Below are 26,011 nucleotides of genomic sequence, written 5' to 3' on the forward strand. Positions count from 1 at the left end.
AACGGCACGAGGGGTTTTTAACAATTCAGGCAGATGTATGAAACTGCCCTTAGTAACCCTGCATTGTAACTACATAAACTTACTGGTATTAAAGGCCGCCAAGATATTAAACTGCAGCAGTGCAAACATAGTGCCGACATTGTGAATTCTCAACCACACTCAGCTAAACCCCAGTCCTTTGTCTCCACATCTCTTCTCATTCGACCCTATCAGTTTATGTACGCACCCAGTTCTCAGTTCAGCAGGCTGAAACTTCAGCTCAGAATGGTCTGTCAATAAAACCAGGCTCGTTTATATGCTGTCCACACGTGCCGTCCCTCTCCCAAATATAAATGACATGGTTTAAAAAAATAAAAAATCGAGATCATCATCCAAGTTTATTTCCCCCCCTAGAATCCTTAGCATGCTACAATACCCCAACAAATGTTAATCATGAGCTCATTTCTCACAAGACATTTTCATGCAACTCACAGCTGTATTTGACTTTCCATTGACATTATACAGGTTTCTATCTAGCCATGTGAATCATGTTGAAGGTGTCTCCAAAAAGTGTGCACGCTTCCATTGCACGGGAGCGGCAGACTCTTGGCCAGTCTTTCATGACTCTTGGTTTTAAAACCAGGGTGATTATTGTCATAAAGTCAACAAGGTCCTTCTTAAGTCCATTTGCCAATGAATTATTTGCTTTTGATATCTTATGTCCTGAGGAGTCCTCTTCTCAAACACTGCATTCAAGTACAATATCAACATTCCCAACTGTCTGCAAGGCAAGACTTATTTGCTCCACTCTAAAATGTTCTGCAATCCCTGGTTCCTCACATCTATGCTTAAAATTAATCTTTCCCCCCCTTTTTTCTGCAATAAACATTCAGCACTAAAGCCATGAAGTGGTAGCTATTTGGCATTTTCCAGTGAAGTGCAAGAAATAAAATAAGTTATGTCTTTATTGCTAAAGGATAGTAACAAGCAAAATCACTTTTTTTTAATAATACAGTAACAAGGGCCGTCATTCCTTCCTCTTGATACCCAGTAGTTCTGCCACATTGCTAAATATCATTGTAAATTGTCGTTCTAAGAGGATGTGTTTAGTATTCTAGAGTCTGAGGAGTCCGATCTTTCATCATAGTCGTCTTCTGTATAAATAGGCTGCTTGGAGACAATTGGGCATCCATCATCAGGGATGGAGATCCTGGGATCTTCTGACGGCCGCGTAGGGAGCACTGGAGAACTTCGGAAGACGCTGGTGGTATTGGTGGAGAAAGGGCTGACATACTGAGACCTCAGCTGGTACTGCTGCTGCAGCGTCATGGTGTTCCACAAAGTGACATCGTTGGGCAGAAACGGGCTGGATTGGTTTCTTGCCAAAGTATTCCTCAGCATCAGTGGGTACCGAGGTGGCTGTGGGAACGGGTGCTGTAAGGGGACAGCCAACGGATTCGGCACAACATTACTAGCGTCAGCAGAAAACCTCAGTGTGTCTGGAACTCTGAAGGCAGACCCTACAGACCACTTGGAGGAAGAGATGGGATAGGAACCCAACGTGTGTTCAAAGAGGTGTCCATTTGAAGGCAAAACCAGGCCTTCTGATTCTGCAGAAGTTCGGTCCCCCCCAGCTATGGAGGACCTGCTCGAGAGAAGAACCTCAACCGCACTCACCAGGTCACCCCCACAGCCCTTCAAGATTAATTCAAGCACGGTTGGCTTTTGGTTGGGAAATATCTTTTTTAACACCTCAAGGGGTGGCCGGTTGGCTTTCAAGCCAAAAGGCAGAGAAACTGTCCCTGACGGACCTTCAATCAGGAGGTGGTTTGGCTCTGGCTGGTACTTGGGGCTCTCAGGCCTGCTGTCGGCGCTGCCGCTGTTTTTCTGGATGGCGTAGCCTCCTTCATCCACGGACACAATCTCTGGGCTCTCTGGAGCAAAACCGCTCTTGGCTTTTGTCAAGTCTGGGGTGCTCCTTTGGTCGGCGTCTTTGTCACTGTAGGTCTCGGCACTGTCCACTCCGCTGGCATCCCCCAGTCGATCTTCGGTCATGTCTGTAAAACAGAGGGCAGATTTGTTATGCCAGGAACAGCTCTTAAAAGGAAGGGGAAGTTCCAGTAAGTATTAAAGGAGGCGCTTGATAATAAAGTCAGACTGCCGGTTCGACTCTGGGTCCTTCCCCATATCTGCTACCTTGAGGGTTGTTATGAGCACAGCAAATCAGAGATGGACCATTTTATAGTTCAAATCAGGGAAAATAAATACAGTAAATCAACACAGTACAAAGATTCACAAAATGTTTAGGGGTATGCGTACCCCCAGGGAAAAAAGCACTGGAGATGGACATAACAAAGCTATTCTGTCTGTCTCTGTGTCTCCCTATAACAGTTATATACTTACTTATTTATGATTTAATTCATAAATAAGTAAGTATATAAATAATTTTCACAAAAGTTATGCTGACAAATAATTTTATATCTGTATCTGCATATAAAGACAAAATGGAAAATATAGATAAATATGCTGACCGAGGCCCCCTTTGGAATCAGAGGCCCGGGCCAAGTGACCCATACCCCCCCCCCCCCGGTCTGGGCCTGCCTTTCCATGACAAAAACCACAGACATGCAGAATGAGCTTGACAAAGGGGATGTTCTCTTTTTCTCCTCTCCAACTTTCCTTCATTTAGGCAAATTCTGTGGAGCTCATATCTCGATGCAATACTCTGTTTAAATAACCAAGCATAAGCAGCAAAGAACCTGTGAACACTCGTGCCTTATGTTCTAACACATTGAACTCTATACCTACCCCAGCACAAAAATATTTATTTCCGAGTTTGTAAAATATGTACTCTTATTTAAGCTCATGTATCCTATGACTCTCCCAACCACCAAATTTCTGGGGGCTGGAGGGTGAAGACTCATAAAACTATGAATCATAAAGGTGAATCATTATTAGGTCTAGAACATTTTCAGTGTGGTTTGAAAGCAATGCTTTATGTTAAAAATTCTGCTAATATTTTGGCTGCCCTTGAAATTACACATCCAGTGCCTTGATATTCAATTTAGCAGGGCTACAAGGCATGATTAGCGATGCGGGTGGCGCTGTGGGTTAAACCACAGAGCCTAGGACTTGCCGATCAGAAGGTCAGCAGTTTGAATCCCTGCGATGGGGTGAGTTCCCATTGCTTGGTCCCTGCCCCTGCCAACCTAGCAGTTCGAAAGCACGTCAAAGTGCAAGTAGATAAATAGGTACCGCTCCGGCGGGAAGGTAAACGGCGTTTCCGTGCGCTGCTCTGGTTCGCCAGAAGCAGCTTAGTCATGCTGGCCACATGACCTGGAAGCTGTACGCCGGCTCCCTTGGCCAATAAAGCGAGATGAGTGTCTCAACCCCAGAGTTGGTCACGACTGGACCTAATGGTCAGGGGTCCCTTTACCTTTACCTTTTACAAGGTGTGATTAGAACCATTTGCTCCACCCCTGCAGCCAATGCAGTGTGTGTGTGTGTGTGTGTGTGTGTGTGTGTGTGTGTGTGTGAGAGAGAGAGAGAGAGAGAGAGAGAGAGAGAGAGAGAGTGTCTTACATACCAGAAATAGTTTTGATAAGATTAGTTAAGGTTAAAACAAATTTTACAAGGTTGGTAAAATAACAGTTTTTATTAGAGCCAGTTAGTATTCAGAATGCACTCTGCAAGTTTCCATGTTGCATAAAAAACTTTCATACATGGGTCATTCATTGAAAAGTATCTGTAAAAGAAACAATAGGTGTTTCTGAAAGAAAGTGCATATTCCACACTTCCGTGAGTCCCGTGTGTAAATCAGAACAAGGGACAATCCACAGAAAACTTGATTGCCATTTGTTCCAACTTAGCGCAGGGCAAATGCAAAGCCACTCAGACACACGCCTAGAAAACAAGGGGCATTTTTGCCATTATTTACAGGGAAATCAAGGAAGTTCCTACAGGTCAAGTTGGGAACTTACATAGTGACTGAAAGTATTTGCATGCCTATATGATTCTATTCTGTCTTATACCTGATAAATCTATACACCTTAACTCTCTGAATAGCAGTTCTAGCTGAAGGACTTAATGTTTAGTTACGATTTATTGCTCCATTATTCATTTTTATGTTGCCTTGCATATATCAAACTGTATCCTAGTTAATTCTTCATTGAAACTAGAAGTCATCCAGAGTATAAGTTGAAACCTAACTTTGCTTAGAGGTCAAGCCGATTAAAATAGATTTTGTTTTTTATGAACTGAAACTGCTTTGCACCCGGGATTCCACACAGTTTTGCATTTTCTAAAACTGAACACTTGAAAAATAGCAAGTTTGTTATTGGACTTGAGGCAGGTTCGGGGTCAAGTCCACAAGCAGTTTCCTCAAAAGTAGTGGAACATCTCCTTTAGCTAAAATAATGTTAATAATAACTTGGACAGATTAGATCCTAACAATAAAATGTTGTGCAAACAGTGTTATTTATGAGCAACAGAAAGAGCAAAGGCACCTACTGATTTCCACTATCACTTTTTATTTTAAAACATTGCACTTGATCGCTTTGTTTCTTTTAACATTTTGCGCATGTCAGCCTCAAATTGTTGTTTCTCATTGAGGTGACAGTTCTTTGACACTGTGCATACTCCTGGATCTGCCAAGGAAGCACAAATGATTTCTGGCTGAATAAATAGCTGAATTTATCCCAAATGAATGCATTCAATTTTTTTGTATTGGCTGTCACTTTTCTGGTAAACAATTTGCAGCCCTCATTGTTGCTTTCCACCATTCAGGGGTTCACCTTCTATGCAGCTTCCTATTGTAGTTTAGAATATGGATATATTCACACTCACCCATAAAAGAGCCTTTGCAGATTTGACGCCATGTGCCACAGTTGCGTAATACTTTGATGGTTCTGAATCTGTGTGTCCCCAGAGAGGCAGACCTCCAGAGCGGCTCCTCATTTCAAGAAGCAACACTCTAGCCGGAAGGAGTTCTCCAGGACATTTGATGGATGAAGATTTCCCCCTCCCCTCACCTCAAAGCCGTTAAGCAGAAAGTGCTGACTAGCTGGCAGGGAAGAATTTCTCATCAATGCTCTTTGATTGTATTTTGCAAACAAAACGCCTGGTGCCTGGTAACATTTCACTTGAGCCTGACCTTCCCCAAAAGTTATTGCTATCAGATTCGATTTACACTGTCCTCCCATGATTACTGTAATCTTTTAAACTGGGGAGTTCATTTATCAGGGAGGCAGGGAGTGCGAGTCAATCGTGCTTCTATCCATCAGATTTATAAGCTTCTTGCACTTCAGAGGAGCTTCTGTTCTCAGGCCACGTCCCTCCCAAAAACTGCTGGAAATGCCGAACCGCCTGTAGACTTCAGCAGTACTCTTTCCTGTGGGAATGTTCAGGGAGGCAGGAGAGGATATATTGTTTATTAATATCCTTCCTAACTTGCCCTTGGGACACGGGTGGCACTGTGGGTTAAACCACAGAGCCTAGGACTTGCCGATCAGAAGGTCGGCGGTTCGAATCCCCGCGACGGGGTGAGCTCCCATTGCTTTCTCCCAGCTCCTGCCAACCTAGCAGTTTGAAAGCACATCAAAGTGCAATTAGATAAATAGGTACCACTCCGGTGGGAAGGTAAACGGTGTATCCGTGCACTGTTCTGGTTCGCCAGAAGCGGCTTAGTCATGCTGGCCACATGACCCGGAAGCTGTACACCGGCTCCCTCAGCCAATAAAGCAAGATGAGCGCCGCAACCCGAGTCGGCCACAACTGGACCTAAGGTCAGGGGTCCCTTTACCTTTACCTAACTTGCGCTAGCAAGTTCCTTTACTGAGCAGAGTTTACATTCCCCTTTTTAATTGCACAGCAGGTAGCTGGTTGCAGGCTTGTGTAAGCCTCTCACTATCATACAATTCAGTACAGTCATACCTCAGGATAAATGTGCTTCAAGTTAAGTATTTTCGGGTTGTGCTCCGCGGTGACCCGGAAGTAACAGAGCGCATTACTTCCGGGTTTCGCCACGCATGCAAGCGCAGACGGACAAAATGAATTTGTGCGCATGCACGGAAGTGGCAAAACATGAAACGCAACATGCGCACGCACAGACGCAGGTTGCGTTCGCTTCAGGATGAGAACGGGGCTCCGGAATGGATCCCGTTCACATCCGAAGGTACCACTGTATTGAATTGATGTTCCTGGTAAGTTCCCTTTCATCCGTCTTAAAAGAATAAACACACCACCATCTTTTATAAAGTATATAAAAGTAGTTTACTCACATTCTGTTCACAGTTGGATCCCAGAAGGCAGACTTAGTTACAAAGTATATACATGTGGATCCTATCCCAGGCTTCCTCAACCTCGGCCCTCCATATGTTTTTGGCCTACAAGTCCCATGATCCCTAGCTAGCAGGACCAATGACCAGGGATGATTGGGAAGGCCAAGGTTAAGGAAGCCTGATCTATCTGGAAGGCCAAGGTTAAGGAAGCCTGATCTATCCCATATGGGGGTAATCCCAGGGTCCTGGGATTTTTTACATATCTAGCTAAAAAGCTGCTCCAGCAACAGAGGAAGTCAAAAAGGGAAAGAGTGCAGCATGCCCTGTACTTTTGTTACCTGGACAGGTAAGGTCATGCCCACCTCTAAAAGGTAAAGGGAGCCTTGACCATTAGGTCCAGTCATGGTCGACTCTGGGGTTGCGGTGCTCATCTCGCTGTATTGGCCAAGGGAGCTGGCGTACAGCTTCTGGGTCATGTGGCCAGCATGATTAAGCCACTTCTGCCGAACCAGAGCAGCACATGGAAATGCCATTTACCTTCCTGCCAGAGCGGTACCCTATTTATCTACTTGCACTTTGACATGCTTTCGAACTGCTAGGTTGGCAGGAGCAGGGACCGAGCAACAGGAGCTCACCCCATCACAGGGATTCGAACCGCCGACCTTCTGATCGGCAAGCCCTAGGCTCTGTAGTTTAACCCACAGCGCCACCCGCGTCTAGTCACATGCAAAAGAAGTATGTCCCAGCCAGGAGGAAACAGGAAGTTATTGACTGGCTGGACCAAACATTCCCCTGCATGTCCACTCTAGGAAAACAAGGAATGTGGTACTTGACTGCTACTTAGGTATCACTTCCCACGTTTCCAAAGTGAAGGAGGGAACAATGAAGCCCTCCAGGGTTGTGTTGCCTGGAACGCAGGACACAAACCTCAGAGGATGCTTAGGGACTCACGAATGCAGGGCCGGGGACCTGTGGCCCTGCACAGGCAGGTGGACCACCTTCCATCAGTCCCAGACAGCATGGCCAATGGCCAAGGGAGTTATAGCAAAGGTGGAACTAAGGGAGCACAGCCGGTTTGGTTGCACCGGGTGCAAGGCTTCTGGGGTGCTGCAGAAGACGAGAGGGCAGGGGTGCCAGATTTTGGTGCTGCACATGGTGCCACTGGCATTTGAGATGCCAAGGTCCGCCACTGGTTATAGTTCCACACTGAGGGGTAGTGGGGCAGGCAGGGACAAAACACCGCCACTTTTTCCACAACATGATGTCATCTCATGGGACACTAGTTGCCAGTCCTCTGCACTGCAAATAAATAAACTTCTCTCTGGGAGAAACCCACCAAATCACTTAAGCAGAAGTAGAGGAAGGTTACATTAGCATAGGAATTAAAGTGCCACTTTTATTTGGAAAAATCCCCAAGTCATTTTACCATGACCAACCAAATTGTCAACTGATTTTGTTGGGGACTAAAAAAAGAAAGAAAAATGACTAAGGTTTTCTTTCAGCTGCGGAGTTTATAATGATAACTCATCAAAGCAATTATATTTTTTCCCCAGAGACAGATGCTATCCATACTGTTTAAGTAAGATACTGTTTAAGTAAGTTAAGGGAGCAGCTTTCATTTAAGCAGATGTCAGCATTACATGTTATGAATTCTGCCCTGCGATCTGCTGGAGGAAAGTGGTAGTCATTGCTTCTTTAGCCCAGAATCCTGAATGTGTAACCTGTTATCTGTAGTACCTGTGGGCGGGGGAGGGGGGGCACTTGCTCAGATATCCTTAAATTTCCAGGAGGAAAAAAAGAGATTTATTCAGCCTTCAATCAGCCCATAAGGCAAATGAGTCCTGAAGCTGACCTCATGGCAGCAACATCTGCTTAATTTTTGTACACATACACTCCTCCTCACTCCTTGCTTTGTGTTAACATCTTGCCCGATGAAGATTTCTGATGAAGATTTCGATGAAGAATTTGAAAGCTTGCCACACTTTTATGATATTTTGGTTGGTTTGAATGAAGGAATTGCCCAGGTGCTGATTTCACAGGTCTTCAGTTTCAAAGAATTGGCTTAATTGTAAAACAAAAAAATTGTCCAAGAATAATTCTAATTACAGCACTGACTCTTTTTTTTGTGTAAAAACAAGGCACTGAACACAGGGTGACTTGCAAGAGCACAACTTTCTTCTGAATTTCGCTCCTTCTCTTTAAGCCCACAGAACAAGGGATGCTGCAGGTGATGTTTTGTTATATAAACCAAGCCATGGCAACAGAAAGCCTCTGCCACTCCACAATAAAGGGTTTATTACATTGGATGGATGTTCAGGACAAGAATATAACAAATATAAAACCCCAGAACACGTAAAAATCTTTTAAGTATTATATTTCCATTCATTCACGCTGGAAAAAAATAGAATAAAAGCAGTAAACATGTATCTGCAGAAGGATGCAAACAGTCTCTGGACTCCTTCTCCCTCTTCCAAGACTTTTTGACTGAATTTAAATGTTTAAACATACTTCTCCCTTTTCAAGGAGAGCCACTACATTGACACGTCTGTGCAAGCACAAATCAACCCCCTTCAATTAAACTGTTCTTTTCTTCTTCTGTTTTATTAATTTTTTATTTAAAATCAGCAGCAAAATACTGGAGACGTGGGGGAGAATTATGGGTGCCCTCGCAGAAAGAAGGGAATCAATGTATCATGGGTCCTAATATACTCAGCGGAGGACTTAGAGGCAGGAACTGCTAACAGAGAAGAAAATCTTTAAAACAGCCATGTGTCTGAGTTATGTACTTGTAGATTCGTTCGTACTCCAGAACTTTGCACACATCGTTTAGAACCGGATTGGAGCAGCAGGAATCGCGCCAAGGCGAAATATGCAGATAGCAAGTTTCCTTTCTATCTACACGTCTCGCTATTTCATTCTCCCCACACCGTAGCGGCTTGTCGGCTATGTTGTTGACAATTGACAATTTGACAACTGACAATTTCTCAGTGGGAAATCCCATTTAAATCAAGAGGTCATCGTCCCAAGCAAACTGGAACCGGATAATTGCAGCCTTATGGAGAGCAATCCTAAACATGTTAAGCGGGAGTGAACCCCATTGATCTTACAAGGCAACCCTCTACATTTTTACTCAGAAGTAAGCCCTATCGATCAGACTTTCTCCTAGAACTGCAGCCTTACTCCGCAGTGCGAGTGCTTAGAATTCTAGCCTCGCTTTGCTTACTGCAAACTTTAAGGCTGCGATCCTGCTATGCACATTTACTTAGGGAGGGGAGAAAGAGTCGGGAATGAAACCCCCAAGAACACTCTTAACGCTTTTCCCCTAAAGTCCTACTAAAGGTAAAGGTAAAGGGACCCCTGACCATTAGGTCCAGTCGTGACCGACTCTGTCCTACTAGCTGCCGTCAAAATGCCTGCAGATTCGGAGGCAAAACTGGGGAAGGAAAAGCTCAGTCGGTAGGTAGACCATTTGACTCTTAATATCAGGGCCGGATTTAGGTTTGGTGAGGCCCTAAGCTACTGAAGGGAATGGGTCCCTTTCTATGTCCAGCTGTCCTTTGTCAACAACAAATGGTCGCTGTTTTTTGTGTTGAATATATGCTATATGGTAATTTATGGACCTAAAAGGTATCTAAACCCATTTGCACATAACAAAATATGTATTTTATCAAAGTTTTTGATCCAGTACATCCAGGTGTTTTTTTCTTTTACATTTTTTGGGGGGCCCCAAGAGAGTGGGGCCCTAAGCTATAGCTTGTTTAACTTATACGCAAATCCGGCACTGCTTAATATTGATGAGATTTTTATAGAAACTAGGAGAGTATATATATATATATACTGTATTATCATTCCTTCCTTCATCCTTCACGTTTGTAAATTCAGCGTATCCCTTTGCATCTTAGAATGAGGAAGCTTAGATAGGCCAGTTTTAGCCTGTTGGTTTAAGTAATCCAGGATTATTTTAAGGCAAACTGGATTCCCCTGGTATTTCCCGTTTTCTTAAAACAATAATCACACAAACAGTCTTGCAAAAGGTAAAAATAACATTTACTCACTCGGAATACTTTTTGAAGAGTAACAGATACAGCAGCTTCGTTCAGGCAAGCTTAAAATGGTAACCAGGTTACAAAGACATACTTGAGTCTGGTTTAAAATGGTGTCTGAGCAATGCAGCTCGGACATCCAGATGTTCTACATTGCTGAGATGAAGTTGAAAGGGCAAAGGGCAGAGAGGAAGTGCCCAGCCAGGTGAGGAGATTATAGGAATGGATACGCCTTCCCCTAACGGCACTGTGGCAGCCTCTCTCAGGGGAACTTACAGGACTCTAAGATTCAGCTCCTCTCCTGCGCCTATGTAGCAAACATGCATCGTTGGTTTGACTGCATTGTAAAAATCCCACAAATCTGAGGTTCGTGGGATCGAGCCCATTGGGCAAAAAGTTCCCTGCATTTTAGGGGGTTGGACTATATGACCCCTCGGGTTCCCTTCCAACTCTACAATTCTATTATTCTTTTTTATGCCAATTCTTTTTTTTATTGATTCTCCATAAGTTTTAACAAATTGTCACCAGGCTGTTACAAATTAATAGAATTATTCTAAGCATCACACAAACCTTTAAATTCATGCTTATTGAATAGCGCGCATTTCCAAAAGTGAAGCTGGAATCAAGTGGGAATATTTATTCTGGATCCATAGGGAATGGTGACTATTCATTCCAAAGAACCCTTTGGAACTGGAGTGTGGAACGCGACGCGCTCGGCGCGCAAGGCTGCAATCCTATCCAGAAAACAACATCCATTCGGATTTTCGGAAATTAAAAATAAATAAATCCCCAACTTCTTCCCAGTGCATCGCGTATAAAAGTGAAAACCGAAGAGGACTAAGTCGCGCGCCCCTCCTCCCCCAAAAAAACCCGACAGTTGAGGTTTCGCAGTGTGTTGCAATATTCTCTTCGGCCCCGAAATATCTAAATACCCCGGAGACGCGGTGGCCTACATTAATTCTCCCCACCTCTGCCCCGAATAATAAGGAGCCTGGGCACCAGCTTACCCCTCGCCTGCCTCGCCCTTCCTAATCTAAGCGCCTTTACGCAGCGCCGCAGTCCAGGCCCCCTCGGAGCAAGGTCGACGGCTCCAGGGTTGTGTTCGAGTTCTGAAACCTCTCCCTCTCTTACGCACAGAAGCAGCCTCGTCTAAGACGACCCGGTGTTTGCATGGGGTAGAGAAGGCACGCCACACTTTTCTTTGTATTGTATGTATCCCATTACAGCCACGCTTTCCAGAGGCCGAAATGCGCGCAAGTACCCAAGGTCCGGGCGGAAAGTCTTCGAGGAAGTGGTCGAGCTAGGAGACCGTCCCGCTGTGTCCGCAGCCCCTTCCGCGCTCCTTCGAGGAAAGGGGTTTGTTACCAAGGGGCTGGTGCGCTGGATAGTCAAACGCATCTGCGAGTCTCTCCTTTCCGAGAAAGAATCGCCGCCAGGTTTAGTGGGAGAAGGAAAATTCCCAAAAAGTTTCCTGACACAATCCGCCACGAAAGGGCCACGGCAGTTGTACAAAAACCAGCATTCCGTGTGTTAACTCCGCACACGCACTCACCAACGTCTAACCTTGAAGGAACGCGACGCAGCGCACTCCTGAACTGTTGTTACACGAAAGTAACCTCGCTTCATTTCGAAAGAGACTTGGAAACCGAGGAACGTCTTAGGTCGCCAGGCCTAAGATGAGGCAGGGAGGCCCCGAGATCCGCCGCCTCGAAGCCAGTTCCGGATCAGGCCCACTTCTTGAAGTCAAAAAGCGCTCGTTTCCCACTCAACGGGCGTCGTTGGGGATCGAGGTATACTATAAGTTGACTTAAACGAGGAACATCCAAAGCGCAGGGCAAGATCCGGCAGTGCGCCTCAAACCTTTGTTTCCAAGTGCAACGGAACTCCGGAGAAGTCCATTGTCTTCAGGGGGTCTTCTCCGAGCAAGACTAGCGTTAGATGCCACCCATTGATCTTCATGCGAAATCAGCACGGTTATATTTTAAATCCCCGCACCTGGAGCTCAGAGCCACTGCGCATCCTGTTCCTCTGCATGTTTACTCGGAAGTCGGACCCAGCAAGTTTAATAGGCCTCTCCCGAGAGGAGAATACTATTGATACAATTTTGATTTCCCCCCACTTCCTACCCCTTATCACATAAAAAATAAACGCACATTAGCAGCCTCCTAATTGTTTGATGGGCTAAGAGAGGAAAGAGTTTAGTAACCTATTTTTTGGGGGGGGGGGGAAACAAAACTAAATTGACAGTTTTACAAAATTCCAGTCGGCCCAGAATGCAGCAGGTATGACAGCCAGCAGAACACGGTGCTGAGCGCGTACGAAGCCTATTTCAGAAGCGCTCCCGCCGTTTGTCAACCCTGCCTGGCGCTCTTCGGAACTGGTTATCCTCTCCAAGCCTTAAGCGTTTGGTCTAGATGCCCAAGAGGGCCTTTTTCGTGCCGGCACCTCAAGAGTAGGACTCCTTGCTACGGGAGAGACTCGCTCTTCCCACTGTCGAGGAAGACGATTCTGCTTAAGCGAGCTTTTTATTAGCCGTGTTCTGTAATCCGGACTCTGCGAAGTTTTAAATGTTTGGTTATTTAAAATAATTGTAATTGTTTTGTTATGACTGTTGCATTGGTTAGTGGGGGGTGATGGTAAGCTGTTAGCTGCCCTGGAAATGCACCAGATAGGGTTATTTTAAAAAATAAAGATCAGGAGGGTTAAACGTTTAATTTATCATTATGAAGGTGAATGAGAGTTTGGAGTCACAGGACGTCACCAAGAAGGAAACTGTCTACAACGAATATACTCCGGGGTTTATACACCCTATCCCCCGCCTTGTTTCCCCGCCTCCTCTTTCATTTTCCAATTAAGCAGCAAAGGTTATTTCTACTAAGTCCCCTGCAAGCTAGCAGAGTACTTTGAAACCTGAGAAAAGTCGCGAGAGGGGCCTTGATCTTGCGGAGAGCCGGCTCTCTCCACACAGCACGCACAGCGCGCGCACACAGCAAAATCACATTGGACAAAAGGAAAACAGGGCGATAGTCGTTTCCTGATGGAACTGGCGGGACCAGGGCGGCTTGTGAGTCTCTCTGAATTTCCTAGAATGGGCCGCAGAGGTGATGGCGCAGGTTCCGCGCAGAAACAGCTGCCGAGACGGCAGATAAACCCCATAAATCCTCTCCCAGGGAGCTGTGAGGTCCTGAGGGGATTTTCCCTGCTACCCTTATTAGCTCGTTACAGCCTTTATTGCAGCGCCGCAGGACTGCTGCAGCCGAATCAGCCAGACCCTGAGCGCCGACGGGTCTCCAATTTCACCAGGATGTTGTATATTTTTAGGACTCTCTATTCGTCGCAGTCTCCTCGCCGATTTGACACAGGTCGGGGACTTGTGGCCTGAATCTTTCCTGTTTCCACCAAGTTTCTGCAGCAGAAAAATCTGGCGGTGAGTAGATCTGCAACAAAGCTTGCCCTGCGATCCTATGCATGCTTACCAGGGAGAAAGGCCTACTCACCAAGGACTGGGCGGTAAATCCCTGCTGCTTACAGTCCGAGCCTTGGTGCAGTTAGGCGCGCTGAATCTGCGCAACATTGAAGTTCCCAGCGGCTGCAGAAGCTCAGGGACGCCACGACGCCGGCTTAAGTACAGTGCAATCCTGAATACGACCACTCAGAAAGCTCGACGGACCTTCCAAGAGGGCAAGGCGAGGTCCCGGGGGCCTTTCTTACTCAGGATCCGTTTTAAGGGCCGAACCTGCTTACACGGGCTCTTCTTCTTCCAGAGCACAGCAGCTCAGGTCACTACAGCCAAACAAGATAACCGTGCGTTTCTCACGCTAAAAATAATGGCTTCGAACGATCACTAACCCGCATTTCACAGCTCAGTATTTCTGGTTACGCTCTTTGATATTTCCCCCACCTCTTCCAACTATTAAATTCCCTGGGTCGACAGGAATGTAAATTGCAGTCTCCCCCTGTCTACCCCCAAACAGCATCTCCTCGCCAGTCGCTTCCGACTAGCTAAGTGCTGCGGTCTGCCTGTCTTTCCAAAGCCAAGCCATGGAGTCCCTACTTTTGAAAAGTGTGATATTTCTATGGTAGTTTTTGTTAGGTGACTCGCACCATGGGGCCCCCTGGGTGGGTTATGCGGACTCGCCGGGGCTCACGGACCACCAATTGGGAATTACTGTTAAGCACTGGGAAGAAGCAGGCTGGACCGAGAGGGGGTCGGGCTGGTTTTATTTATTTTTTAAACGAACCCGCAAACAGCAGCTGCTTGGCCCCCGAGGACCAGCAAAGTTACGGATGGGCTCCCTGGGCTAGAAGATCCCTATCCCTGGCTCAGTATTTATGGATCCTCTGGATCCTTGACTCCAGTCACCTTGGGGTAGGCCCCCCGGGATTCCGCTTCACGGGGCGGAGCGCGCAGAGCAAAGGGACGGCCAGCCTCTGCAGTCAAGATCGCGATAGGATCTAGTAGATCCCACGAGTTGTTATTCGAAGCGGAGGCCCCACAGAGCTCACGAAGACTTACTTCCCAGTCGGGGAGTTTAGAGGTTCACCCTGGACGGATATGGACACCTCATCTGTACCGCGGATCTGTTACAAACCATACCGAGGTCTCTGAGAGACATCGTGGGGGGGGGGCATCGAAATAGTCTGAAATATCAGGTTCTAAATGGCCGGAGGAAGATGTCCCCGGGTCCTGGCGAGGCAGGTGAACGAGACCTGATCACACCTTTATTCACGGAGGAAGAATCGCTGTGGAGGCGCTGTCCGGCTCCTTCAGCGCCCCTCGACGGCAAGGGGGCTGAGGCGCCCCATGCTTGGTGACCTGGGAGTAAGCATCACTGGACCCAACAGCGCTTACTTCTGAGTAAACACGCGCAATGTTGTACTGCGTGGGGATATCGCTTCTTTCCTTAAGAAAAGCTCACAGACGGCCCTTCGGGGGTGGTTGTCTCTCAGCCTCCTCCTTGTTGTCCCGAAAAGAACTGGCGCCCTTGGGAAAGAGGAGCGTCCGCGGGTGCCGGCGAGGCAGAGACCGAGGCCGGGTCCCTTCCCCTCCTGTCCTCGGCCTCGCGCACAGCAGCTCCCATCCCAAAATCCGGTCCCGGTTGGGAAGTGAAGGGCCTGCCTCACCTCCGCCTGTCCTCACTGCGCTTCTTGGAGTGCAGGCGAGCACTCTTGGCAAGCTCAGAGTCTCCCTCGCTCCCCGGACAACGGGACACGCCGCCCCGCCAAGGAAAGTCGTCGGGGGACCAAAGGCGCCCCATGCCGGCGATTCTAGTTGCCTCCCAAGTAGGAGGCGGGAGAAGATGCGTTTCCTCCCCAGCGCAGCACCCACTTCCCAATCGAGACCGTTCCCCCGCCCCCGCTTTGCTCTTCCCTTTTCCTTCCAGACGGCAGAAGAAAGAGGCCGCCGCACACCAGAGAGAAACCTCCCCACCCCCAGCGAAGTTTTCCACGGCCCGGGGAAAGTTGTGTCCCTGCGTGAGCCCACTTAGGCGCGCGGGAATCTCCCGATTCATTACAATACCCCTTTAGCCTTTGCCTAGGGACCAGGCCCCGACGCCGTAGGCATACAGTTTAAGCCAGAGAGCGACTTGCAACTAAATCTCCACTAGATTTCAACCGGATTTGTTTTTTATGTCAGCGAAGTTACGACGGCTGCCTACAGCTCCACTTCGGAAAGAGCCTCCGTCCTCACCACCGTGTCCCCCGTCTACGTCTGTGGGAACTGCCTGTTTCCTTAGGGTACATTCCGGGCCCCGCCGCCTCCCCAGTTCCGGGGCTGAGATATGGTTCTGCCGCCTGAGCCCCGGAAGCCGATGAACCCTTTATAATCCAGGCGAAGTCAAAGCAGCCTAGTTGAAGCCCCTCGCCCTGCTGCTTGTGGGGCCCGATGCGCCACTGGTTGCCTCTGGGCTCCTGGCCCCCCCCGCCCCCCCCCGCACTCCCACTTACCTGCTTTGGGCAGCTGCGGAGGCTGGACGGCGGCGGGCTGCTCCGAAGCCCAGCGGAGGGCTGCGGCGGCAAGCTCCATCGGCGGGCGATGCGGTGTGCCTGGGGGTCCCTCCGAGGGGGCGACGGCGGCTGCAGCGGCTCCTGCTGCTGCTCCTACTCCGGGGTGCCCCGTGGTCGTGGCCCCGGCCGAGCCGGGCGCGGCGGCGGCAGCGGCGGGCAGGGCGCGCAGGGCGTCGGGGATGAGGCTCTCCAGGCTCTCGTTGGCCTGCTGCCTGCGCAGCGCCACTTGCGCTGCCATGACGCGCTGCCGCTCGATGATGAGGATGCACTTTTCGCACGTGCAGTCCTTGAAGCGGCAGTAGCGCTTGTGGCCCTTTAGCCACGACAGCACGCCGTGGTTGCGGCAGCGCGCGCACTTGGGCGTCCGCTGCAGGGGCGCCCTCGCCGGAGGCGCCACCGGGCCGCCCATGTACAAGTAGGGCGAGCCGTAGCCGTTCATGGCGCGCTGAGAGGGCCCAGGCGCGCGGCGGGAAGGCGGGCGGGTGCGCAAGCCAGGGAGCGCAGCCTCGACGGCAGTCCCGGGACAGCCACTACGGCCTCGGCCCGCCGCTCGCCCGCCGCATCCTCACGCACAAGGGTCTCGCCTGTGCGCGCCTTCGAGGCAGAGCTGGAGTACCGCTGGCAGACGGGCTCCGGCTTGCCCGCCTCTTCCTCGACGCTCCTCCTCCTCCTCCGCGGCTGCGCTTCTTGCTCTCGTCGACCAGGCAACCACTCCGCCCCTTGCAGCTCCTTCCCTCCGCAGGCGCAGAGATCAGCGGCGCCCCCTGCTCTGCCCTCCGGGAAGCGGCCCTTCCTTTCTGGAGAGGTCGAGGGAGACGGAGCGCGAGAGATGGGAAGGGCGGGCGAGGGGCGCCGGTGCGTCCTAGAGAGCGCGCGAGGTTGCTGGGCGACGTTCAGGGCGCCTTTTCCCTTCCACCGCCTGCGCGCAACGGGAGCAGCTAAGCGGAGCGGAGATTGCAGCTGCCTTGAGCTTTCCCCGACGCCAGTTCTCTGTTTCTCGCTCCTTCACGCGCGAGCCAAGCACCAGACACAGCCCAAAAGGAGCTCCGCAATCCCACACAATCTCTGGATCCCGCTTTGACCGGTGCGCTCTTGGCAGCGCGATCTGCCCGCAAGATTGCAGGCTGACGCGTCTGGCGCGCCCGTCTGTACCCAGAGGATCCCGGCTAGGAAATAAGCGGCGCCCCCCGGCAAGCCTCGCGCGGAGGAGTTGCTGGGAAGCGATTGGCTCCGTTCCGCCCCCTCCTCTCAAACTTTGAGGACTAGGGATTGGTTAGGAGCTGCCTAAAGCCGGAGGGCAGCTTCGAGGCTTAACCCTTTCCTCTGGGCCGTCTGTTTTTCACCAGCAACCGCCTTGCTACAAATGTCCAAGTGCCTATAGGCCCAGCCCAGCCCCTCTTGAGTGTTATCCCCTCCATCGGAAAGAAAGCAGGAGAGGGATGCTTTAAATTGGCACGATATTATCTGATGGGGGTTGGAAATAAGGAGTACATGGCAGGGAAAAATGCTTTCCTGAGGAGGAGCGGGAGCCAACATCCCGGAGCAGGATTCTTGTATCTTACGCACTGCATCCTTAAACCAGCCACTCTGGCACAATCCTGCAGCCTCCAGTCTGACCTGCAGGTTAAAGGAGCTTATTTTTAAATGTTCGCCGGGCCAGCGCCCGTGTCTTTAACAAAATACCTCCTGTCCGAAATAAAATTTAATAACGCTCTTTTTTTAAAAAAAACAAAACCCCAGCAACTGGTTAATAGTCAATTTCTCAAAACGCGCGTCTAGAAAGGCTGTGGGATTCTACAAAAATCTAAATACAGTGACCACGCGCACGTGACAAGCTTATAGAAATAATTCCGCAGGACTATATATCTTTGCATCGGATATTTTTTTTAAAAAGAAAATGCGCTATTATGGAAACGCTTGATTTGCTCAGGTAAATACACCAGTCGGTTTTCTTACCAAACGCAAGAGAAGAGCAAACGCTCCCGGTCTCTTTATCCTGTTTGTTGGCTGCCGGTTTGTTTGGTTTTTGCTCCGTGTTCCGGCTGCCTGCGAATATCAGCCTTTGTTATTTAATCAGCGGATGGTTATGTTATTCTCTCCACCAAATGCCTCCAGAACAGACTGGGAGCTTTATAGTAGGGAGCTCTTTGTCCCTTAATTTTTAAGCGCCAACCCCGTTTTAGTTAAACTTTTATTTCGAAATGCCACCGTTAGGAAAGTTAACAAGGTCTGGTAAAGGCCGGCGCCGGGGGATCTATTTTGTTCAGGCCGTCCAAGCAGGAAACAAGGCAGGATCAGGCCCCTAGACCCACCTGGCCCGGGAACCTGTCCTCACCGTGGCCAAACAGGTGCCCACGGCCTGGTTGAGCGAGAAGGTGATGACTTAAAATCCCACGGAACGGGGAGAAGCATGAAAGGAGATCAATTTAAGTTCAATAATTCAAAAATAACGCCTGCAAGTGCGTCGATAAGTGGCTTGAGGAGCGCTCTGAATCGTGTTTTTAAAAATTACTGTGGAAAGATATAGGCAGGAACATCCTCCTCCACAAATCACAACGGGCGCCCAGGCAATTTTTTTTAATAAAAAAATACAATACTGCAGCAAAAGTTCCTCATTATATATCGGGCTTCTTTAAGACGAGAAGGGAAAGGAATCAATTTAGCAAAGAAAGAAATATTTCTTGCGAGTGTAATAAAGAGAATCGGTGTGGCTGAGAGACAGGGGACGGCGGAGCGAATGGATGGATGGATGAATGAAACACATCTCTGGCTCCCTGCAGGATATTTCACTGGCCCCGATCCAGATGAAATCCTGCGCGCTGGCGACCCTCACCGCACTCCTTTGGCTGGCGCTGCTGTTGGAAGCGGCGGGTCTTTCTGGCAAGACAGGCGCCCCCCGACGCCGTTGCTGAGCTGCATCGCGGGGGGGGGGAGAGGGAGGGAGGGAGACGGTCTGGCGGCCCCTGGAGAGCGGCCTGGCCTCTCCCCTACCTTAGCTCCCGAGGGGGCTTCAAAGGCATGTTACGCAGTGGGGCGCGGGGAGGGGGGCGCCCTTTCATTGGGGTCCAGCTCACGGCCCTCGGGCCGTTGGATGCCTCGCTGTCCCCTTCGGGTGGGAATGGCGTCGGGGTCCCCCTCTCTCTCCCTCCCAGCCCCTCGTATTTGACAACATCTCCCCACAGGGCCAGGTTCGTATTTATGTTGCTCCGACGTCCCCTGCCTGAGAGTCTATTGTAACCCAACACCTGACGAGAGCGAGTCCCATTGCTGCGCGCAGAAAAGGTTTAGTCAAGCACATAATGGGATCGCAGCAGAAAGCTTTTCAGAAGCGGGGCCCGCGGTAAACTTCACCACATGAACTCCGTTTCCAGGGCTGTTAAGCTTTTAATTGGGGGGAAGAAAATCAGAAGGAGAGAGGAGGAAATTTCAAGGCGACGAAAACGTGTTCGCAGTTAGCGCCCCGAAGAATAGCTTGAAAGGAGATGAATGCTCTAAACATATGGTCCCAATCACGTCGCGGGGAGAGAGAGAGATTTAGTCAGCCCAGGGGTCCTTCGTTGAGGGATGGATGGGAAAGAGCTGCCACGATGCCGAGGCGAGGGGAAGGGGCGCAGGAATCCGCCCGAGATCCCCTCCCGATCTTTGCCTCCTCTAGCTGATCTTCTCCAGGCATAATCGACGGCGTTTTGGACTTGCTTCACATCTCATTGAGATATTGTTGTGTGGCGATTATTTAGAGGATGTAGGAAACACCAGAAGCACACGGCGGGGGGGGGGGGGAGCTGGGCAGGGCAGCCGGGGAGAGTGGCGTCAACTCCGTGGTACCAGTTGCCCAACTGTCCGCGTGCCAGTTCAATCAACTTTCCTAGGGGAGAAACCCACCAAATTAGCTCAGCAGAGGAAGAGGCCGGTTACATTTCGCACGCCTGGCTAATACGCTGCCACTGTTTATTGCGCCCGATCCCCAAGTTTCTTTGCTGCGTGACTAATAGAAGGTCTCAGGGCGGTTACTGAAGCCATAGCAGCTGCCTTGGTCAAAAGTTCATTTTTGTTAGAGAGCTTCTGCGCTCCAGAGTTTCCCACTACGCCACTTAAGGAAGCGGCGGTGTCGACCCAAGTCGAGCCAAGGAACTGACGCGCTTCGAAGGGGGAGAAAGGACCTATCGGCGTTTTCAGAAGAGGTCCTTCACTGGTGAGAGCGCTATGCAGTCAAATACACCCTTGGCCGCAACAAGCCCCACTGACTAAAGTCTCACGAACGTAATGAACTCTCAGAACCCCGTGCGCAACGTGAGACGCGCTCTCAGGCTCAGAGAAATCGGTGGGGCGCAGAGCCCGCAGGACGTTACGCTGCAACCTGACCCCACAGGGGAGGCGCGTTTTACTTCCGAGGAACGGGGCAGGTGCTCTGTCTCTTTAAAAGGCCACAGTACACGGCGGAGCATGTATTCGGAGTTCGCTGATCACCACCACCAAACATAGTTACATTTCGATTCTACTGTCAACTTTATAGGGTGCTAAAAATAATAATAAATAATAAATAAACCCAGGATGGTGGGTGCGCTAGAGAGAAGTAAACGCAACGTTCAGGAAAAGCCTAGGCATTTTGACTGATAACTTTGACTGAACCTCACCAAATTCGGAATAAACATACCCGGGATTCAGTTGTCCTGGTGCATGCTCTCTCTAGTTATCTCCCGCTTGGACTGCTGCAATGCGCTCTACGTGGGGCTACCTTTGAAGGTGACCCAGAAACTACAACTAATCCAGAATGCGGCAGCTAGACTGGTGACTGGGGGCGGCAGCTGAGACCATATAACACCGGTCTTGAAAGACCTACATTGGCTCCCAGTATGTTTCCAAGCATAATTCAAAGTGTTGGTGTTGACCTTTAAAGCCCTAAACGGCCTTGGTCCAGTATACCTGAAGGAGCATCTCCATCCCCATAGTTCAGCTCGGACACTGAGGTCCAGCTCCGAGGGCCTTCTGGCGGTTCCCTCCCTGCGAGAAGCAAAGTTACAGGGAACCAGGCAGAGGGCCTTCTCGTAGCGGCACCGTCTTGTGGAACGCCCTCCCATCAGATGTCAAAGAGATAAATTATTACCTGACATTTAGAAGACATCTGAAGTTCAGGGAAGTTTTTAATATGTGACATTTTTAATCTTTGTTGGAAGCCGCCAAGAGTGTCTGGGGAGACCCAGCCACATGGGCGGGGTACAAATAATAAATTATTATTATTATTAACTTGATATTGCGTATGTTCTCTGACATCAGACCATAGCTGTCAACTTTTCCCTTTTCTTGCGAGGAATCCTATTCGGAATAAGGGAATTTCCCTTTTAAAAAGGGGGAAAGTTGACAGCTATGCATCAGACACTTTAGGAATACAAGTCCCACTTACAACCTCGGGGTTTATTTCCAAGCAAATATACGGGCCATTATCGGTGCGATTTGAGCATTATCTGCCCCATTTATTTGACAGAGCATTCACTTCCCTGGAAAATTACTCCTCAGTATAATGACCTTAGGATCGGGACTCTTACATCGTTCCAGGCGACGCCAGAACGTTCTAGTTTTGCCATAGAACCGGTTTACAGCAGAATGTGGCTATTACACGATTCTGACCAGAGGAAATCAATTGGCCGTTTTTCAAGCTGCAGTTGTTGTTTTTCAAAGACTGGGCTGGAAGAAATGGAACAAATGCTTCTCTCCCTGCAAAGTTTGGAAAGGGCTGCGCGTTAGTCCGGTCTGGACATCTGGGGCAAGAATGGCCTGAGCTGGAAATGGCTGCCCCGCAGCTTGCCCGTTCCTGGGGAGCGTTTGACTTTCGGGGCACAAAGCAAGTAGCTCCCTCGTTCCCGAGCAGGACTTCGGTGGGATCGGACCCCCTCTGAGCTGGAAATGAGCCACGCATTGAACTGTAAGGGCTGCGTTTATTTATATTTTTTATTTTGGTTTTTTTGTATGGAGAAAAAAAATCACACAGCCGAGTTTATATAGTCTGGAGAACGAATGAGCCGCAGCTGCATAGTAAACAGCCGTGGAAACCTTCGGAAAATGAATAGAATTAATAAAGGTCACTGCTCACCAGCCATTCATAAATATTTGGTGACACGTTTCTTGTTCAGGTTAACTCGCCGCCCACGCCCGCTTTAATATACAGGGAAATTACTTGTTTCTAGCATGCAAAAAATACAAGGCTGGATCGGTTTCTACAAAAAGCAGGGCTTCCCTTTTCTTTTTGTTAAATATTTGCATTGTTGCTTATTGCTTTTTAAACAGGTTACAACTCCGTATTAGGATCTCAAAATAGGCGAATCGGAGGAAGTCTCGGCGTGAGTATAGGATGAGGGCCATTAGCCCGGTCCAACTGACTTTTTATTTTTAATGGGGTGGTTTAGAGAACAACATTTTCGCTGTGTCCAATAGGGTCTTACTCTGAGCGCACAGGATTTCAGCCGCAGAGGTGCAAGGCAATCGAGATTTGGAGAAGGCTGCGCGTAACCCAGCCCAAGAGAGAAACTGTTTTGATAGTCACAAATTTTTAAATTTTTTAACCGGACTTCCAAACGAAAAACTGTTTAACAATCCCCCCGCGTTAAAATCCGTTGGTGTTTGTTTGTTTGAGAATGTTCTCGAGGTGCTTACAGTTTCAAGAGGGCACGAAAAACACCCGTGGTGGCAGGACCCAGTGGCGTAGCGTGGGTTGTCAGCACCCGGGGCAAGGCAAGTAATTTGCGCCCCCTAACCCGTGGATTTGCGCCCCCTAACCCGTGGATTTGCGCCTCCTAACCCTAACCCCCAGATGTTGCGCCTGGTGCGGCAGGCCCCCCCCCTGCACCCCCCACGCTACGCCACTGGCAGGACCAGGTAGGAGGAGGACCCGTTCCTTTGGCTCGCCCCCAACCCCAAGCCGGGCAGACCTTTCCCCTCTCCACCCAGTTCCGCCCTGCCCCCCCATCCTCCTTCAGGAGCTTTCCCCGGGGAACTCATTGCACCCCCCGCCCCTTCCAGGTTCCTCCACGCCAACCTTTTTGGACCAACCTGCTAAAGAGACAGTCTGCTGCGAGCAGTATTTGTGCGTCTCGTTATACTTTTATAAACAGGCCGTGGGATATGACTGATGAGTAGACGTTTTGGGCTTGATCGGTCATATGAAGCCATATATTTGCCCAGGAGGAGGGGGTGGAAGAATGGGAAATATATAGAGCTCTAGAGGCCCGGAAGGGAGGGCGGTGGGATGGAGAGAGAACGATCTACGCCCTCCTCACCTCCCCCGTCACTTGCAAGACGTATTGGCGCTAAGAAATCAATGACAAGTTCAGGACTGGCGAGCCCCGAGGTGGGAAGACGGCGTCGAATTCGGAGACGCAGCAGGAGGAGGCGGCCAGGGAACTTTTGCAAATTGCGTAAAAGCGGGAGACGGGTGGGGAGAGATTCCCTGGAACCTGAGACCGGGGGCGAAAGGGAAGTTTCAGTTTTCCAAAGTCTCGGGGTCGAGCTGGTCTTTGGTGCGCGCGCCCCTCCCCGCTCGCCCCCCTGACAGGCCAGGCAGCTCGCCTCTCCATTGCCTTCTGCAAAGCGTGCAAGGGAGCTAATTGGAGAGCCCCGGGAGAAAGGTTTCTCCTGAAGAGGAGACGCGCAGCTCTGCAGCCTCCCTGCTCTGGGCGCACCGAGGGGAAACCGGCAAAACCGGTCGGAACGCGCGAGGAACTTGGCGCAAGAAGCGCAGGCGTCGCAGGCCCGTTTCCGGACCGCTGCTAAGCGTAAGCGCAAGAGATTTGGGCCGAAGATGCAACCAAACCCAAACGCACCGGTCGCCTCTTGCGCGTCGGCTGCAGATCAGGCTGGCCAGTAAAGGAGATGTCCTTTGAAGGCTACTGCATAAGCCACGTGTCAACAGGGTGGGGGCATTGCCTGCCCTAAACCCAGACGACTGGGGCCATAGCTACGCAGCACTCTGTACATGCGCAGGGGTAGCCTAAGGCAACTTCAAATGCCGCACGTTTGTATTGCTCATCCTTGGTTTGTATCTGTGTAGGGAAACATAAAACATTAGCGGTGGGGAGGTCAGTTTTTGCAACGCAGGAGAAATGCTCTAATAGACACTTGAGCAACTTAGCCCCTTGACAAAATATAGCCGGCTGAAGATCCGTTTGCAAAGGAGCTCACAGCAACGTTTTGCTTGCAAGATTCTTCTCCATCCGAATTTTTTTCTGCATGACTGATGCAAAGCGGCGTTTGTGAATCATGTTTGCCTTTTCAAAATATGCACAATTTTCATTTTATTGAAACGTAAGCTGATGATAACTGAACAGCTACTTGCGGGAAAGTTCCATTTAAATCTATCAGACCAACTTCCAAGTAAATGCAAAGAGAATCAACTGACTCCTATACCAGAATCTGGCACTAGTGAAAAGTGGCTGCGTGTAATTAATGAACACACTCTGTCACTCCCCAAAAGAGAAGTAGTTGCCTCTTCTAGCACAATCGGACAAATTATTTTTCATTCTATAAAAATGTGGAACAGGAAAAAAGGGGCATCCAAAATGTAACAATAGAGGAATGCGACCAATTTCTCATAGACAGCAGTGGCAACGTTCAGTCCAAGCATTTTAAGATGACCATAAAACTTTTGTGTCCCAAGTGCAAGACAATGGAGGGCAAAATTAACGTTTAATATACTCCAAAAATGAAGAATTTAGATTTTTTCAAGTTGTGAGATGCAGGCTGCAGTGCTCCACCCAGACCTGGAAGTTCCATTGAACTCACTTCTGAGTATAGGATTGCACAGCCATTGTTGCAGATTCAAGTTTGGATTGTCTAATCTTGGTTGTGATTTTAAAAATAATACTGCATTTTCCCATCTTGATTTAATAACCCATTCTGATGGGCTGTATCTTCCTTTCCAGGGGAACAGCAGCTGCATGGATACGGCTGGATAACTCACCTGAGGAGTGGGGCAGAGGGACAAAGACACTCCATCTTTTAAGTGACCCCCCAAGTAACCTAGAGTTACGGTAATTTCCTACACGCAGGCCTCTTTAAAACTGACCCTCTTTCTGTTGAACATAAAACCTGTATTGCTTAGAACCTCTATGTACAGTGGTACCTCGGGTTACATACGCTTCAGGTTACAGACTCTGTTAACCCAGAAATATTACCTCGGGTTAAGAACTTTGCTTCGGGATAAGAACAGAAATCGTGCTCCAGCAGTGCAACGGCAGCGGGAGGCCCCATTAGCTAAAGTGGTGCTTCAGGTTAAGAACAGTTTCAGGTTAAGAATGGACCTGTGGAACGAATTAAGTACTTAACCTGAGGTACCACTGTACAGTGGTCCCTTGGTTCTCAAACACTTTGGTACTCAAACAACTTGGAACCTAAACACTGCAAACCCGGAAGTAAGTGTTCCAGTTTGCGAACTTTTTTCGGAAGCTGAACATTCTCCGTTTTGAGTATTACCCTTCCGTTTTGAATGACACACTTCCGTTTTGAGTGTTACGCTGAGGTCTGTCTGTTTCTATTTATTTTGTCTTTTTGTTTTTGCGGCTCTTTTGTTTTTGTGATTGTGTAGAACCCAGATCAGCCACGGATTGATTGTGTGACTGCAGTACATTGTTTATTGCTTTCATTTTATGGATCAGTGGTCTCGTTAGATAGTAAAATTCATGTTAAATTGCTGTTTCAGGGGTTGCTTTTGAA

At 49.1% G+C, this 26,011-nt stretch overlaps 1 protein-coding gene across 1 annotated transcript; it reads right to left on the bottom strand.

Moving 5' to 3' along the window:
* Positions 1-388: 388 nt before the first annotated feature.
* On the bottom strand, positions 389-16,748 carry DMRT3 (doublesex and mab-3 related transcription factor 3; the record flags this gene model as incomplete). Its single annotated transcript, XM_083482390.1, has 2 exons — positions 389-2,036; positions 16,250-16,748. The coding sequence occupies 2 exons, from the start codon at positions 16,746-16,748 to the stop codon at positions 1,072-1,074; spliced, it is 1,464 nt and encodes a 487-aa protein (XP_083338516.1). The 3' UTR covers positions 389-1,071.
* Positions 16,749-26,011: the final 9,263 nt, after the last annotated feature.

The sequence above is a fragment of the Podarcis liolepis genome, assembly GCF_965112155.1.
Source record: "Podarcis liolepis genome assembly, chromosome: 17".
Lineage (NCBI taxonomy): Eukaryota > Metazoa > Chordata > Lepidosauria > Squamata > Lacertidae > Podarcis > Podarcis liolepis.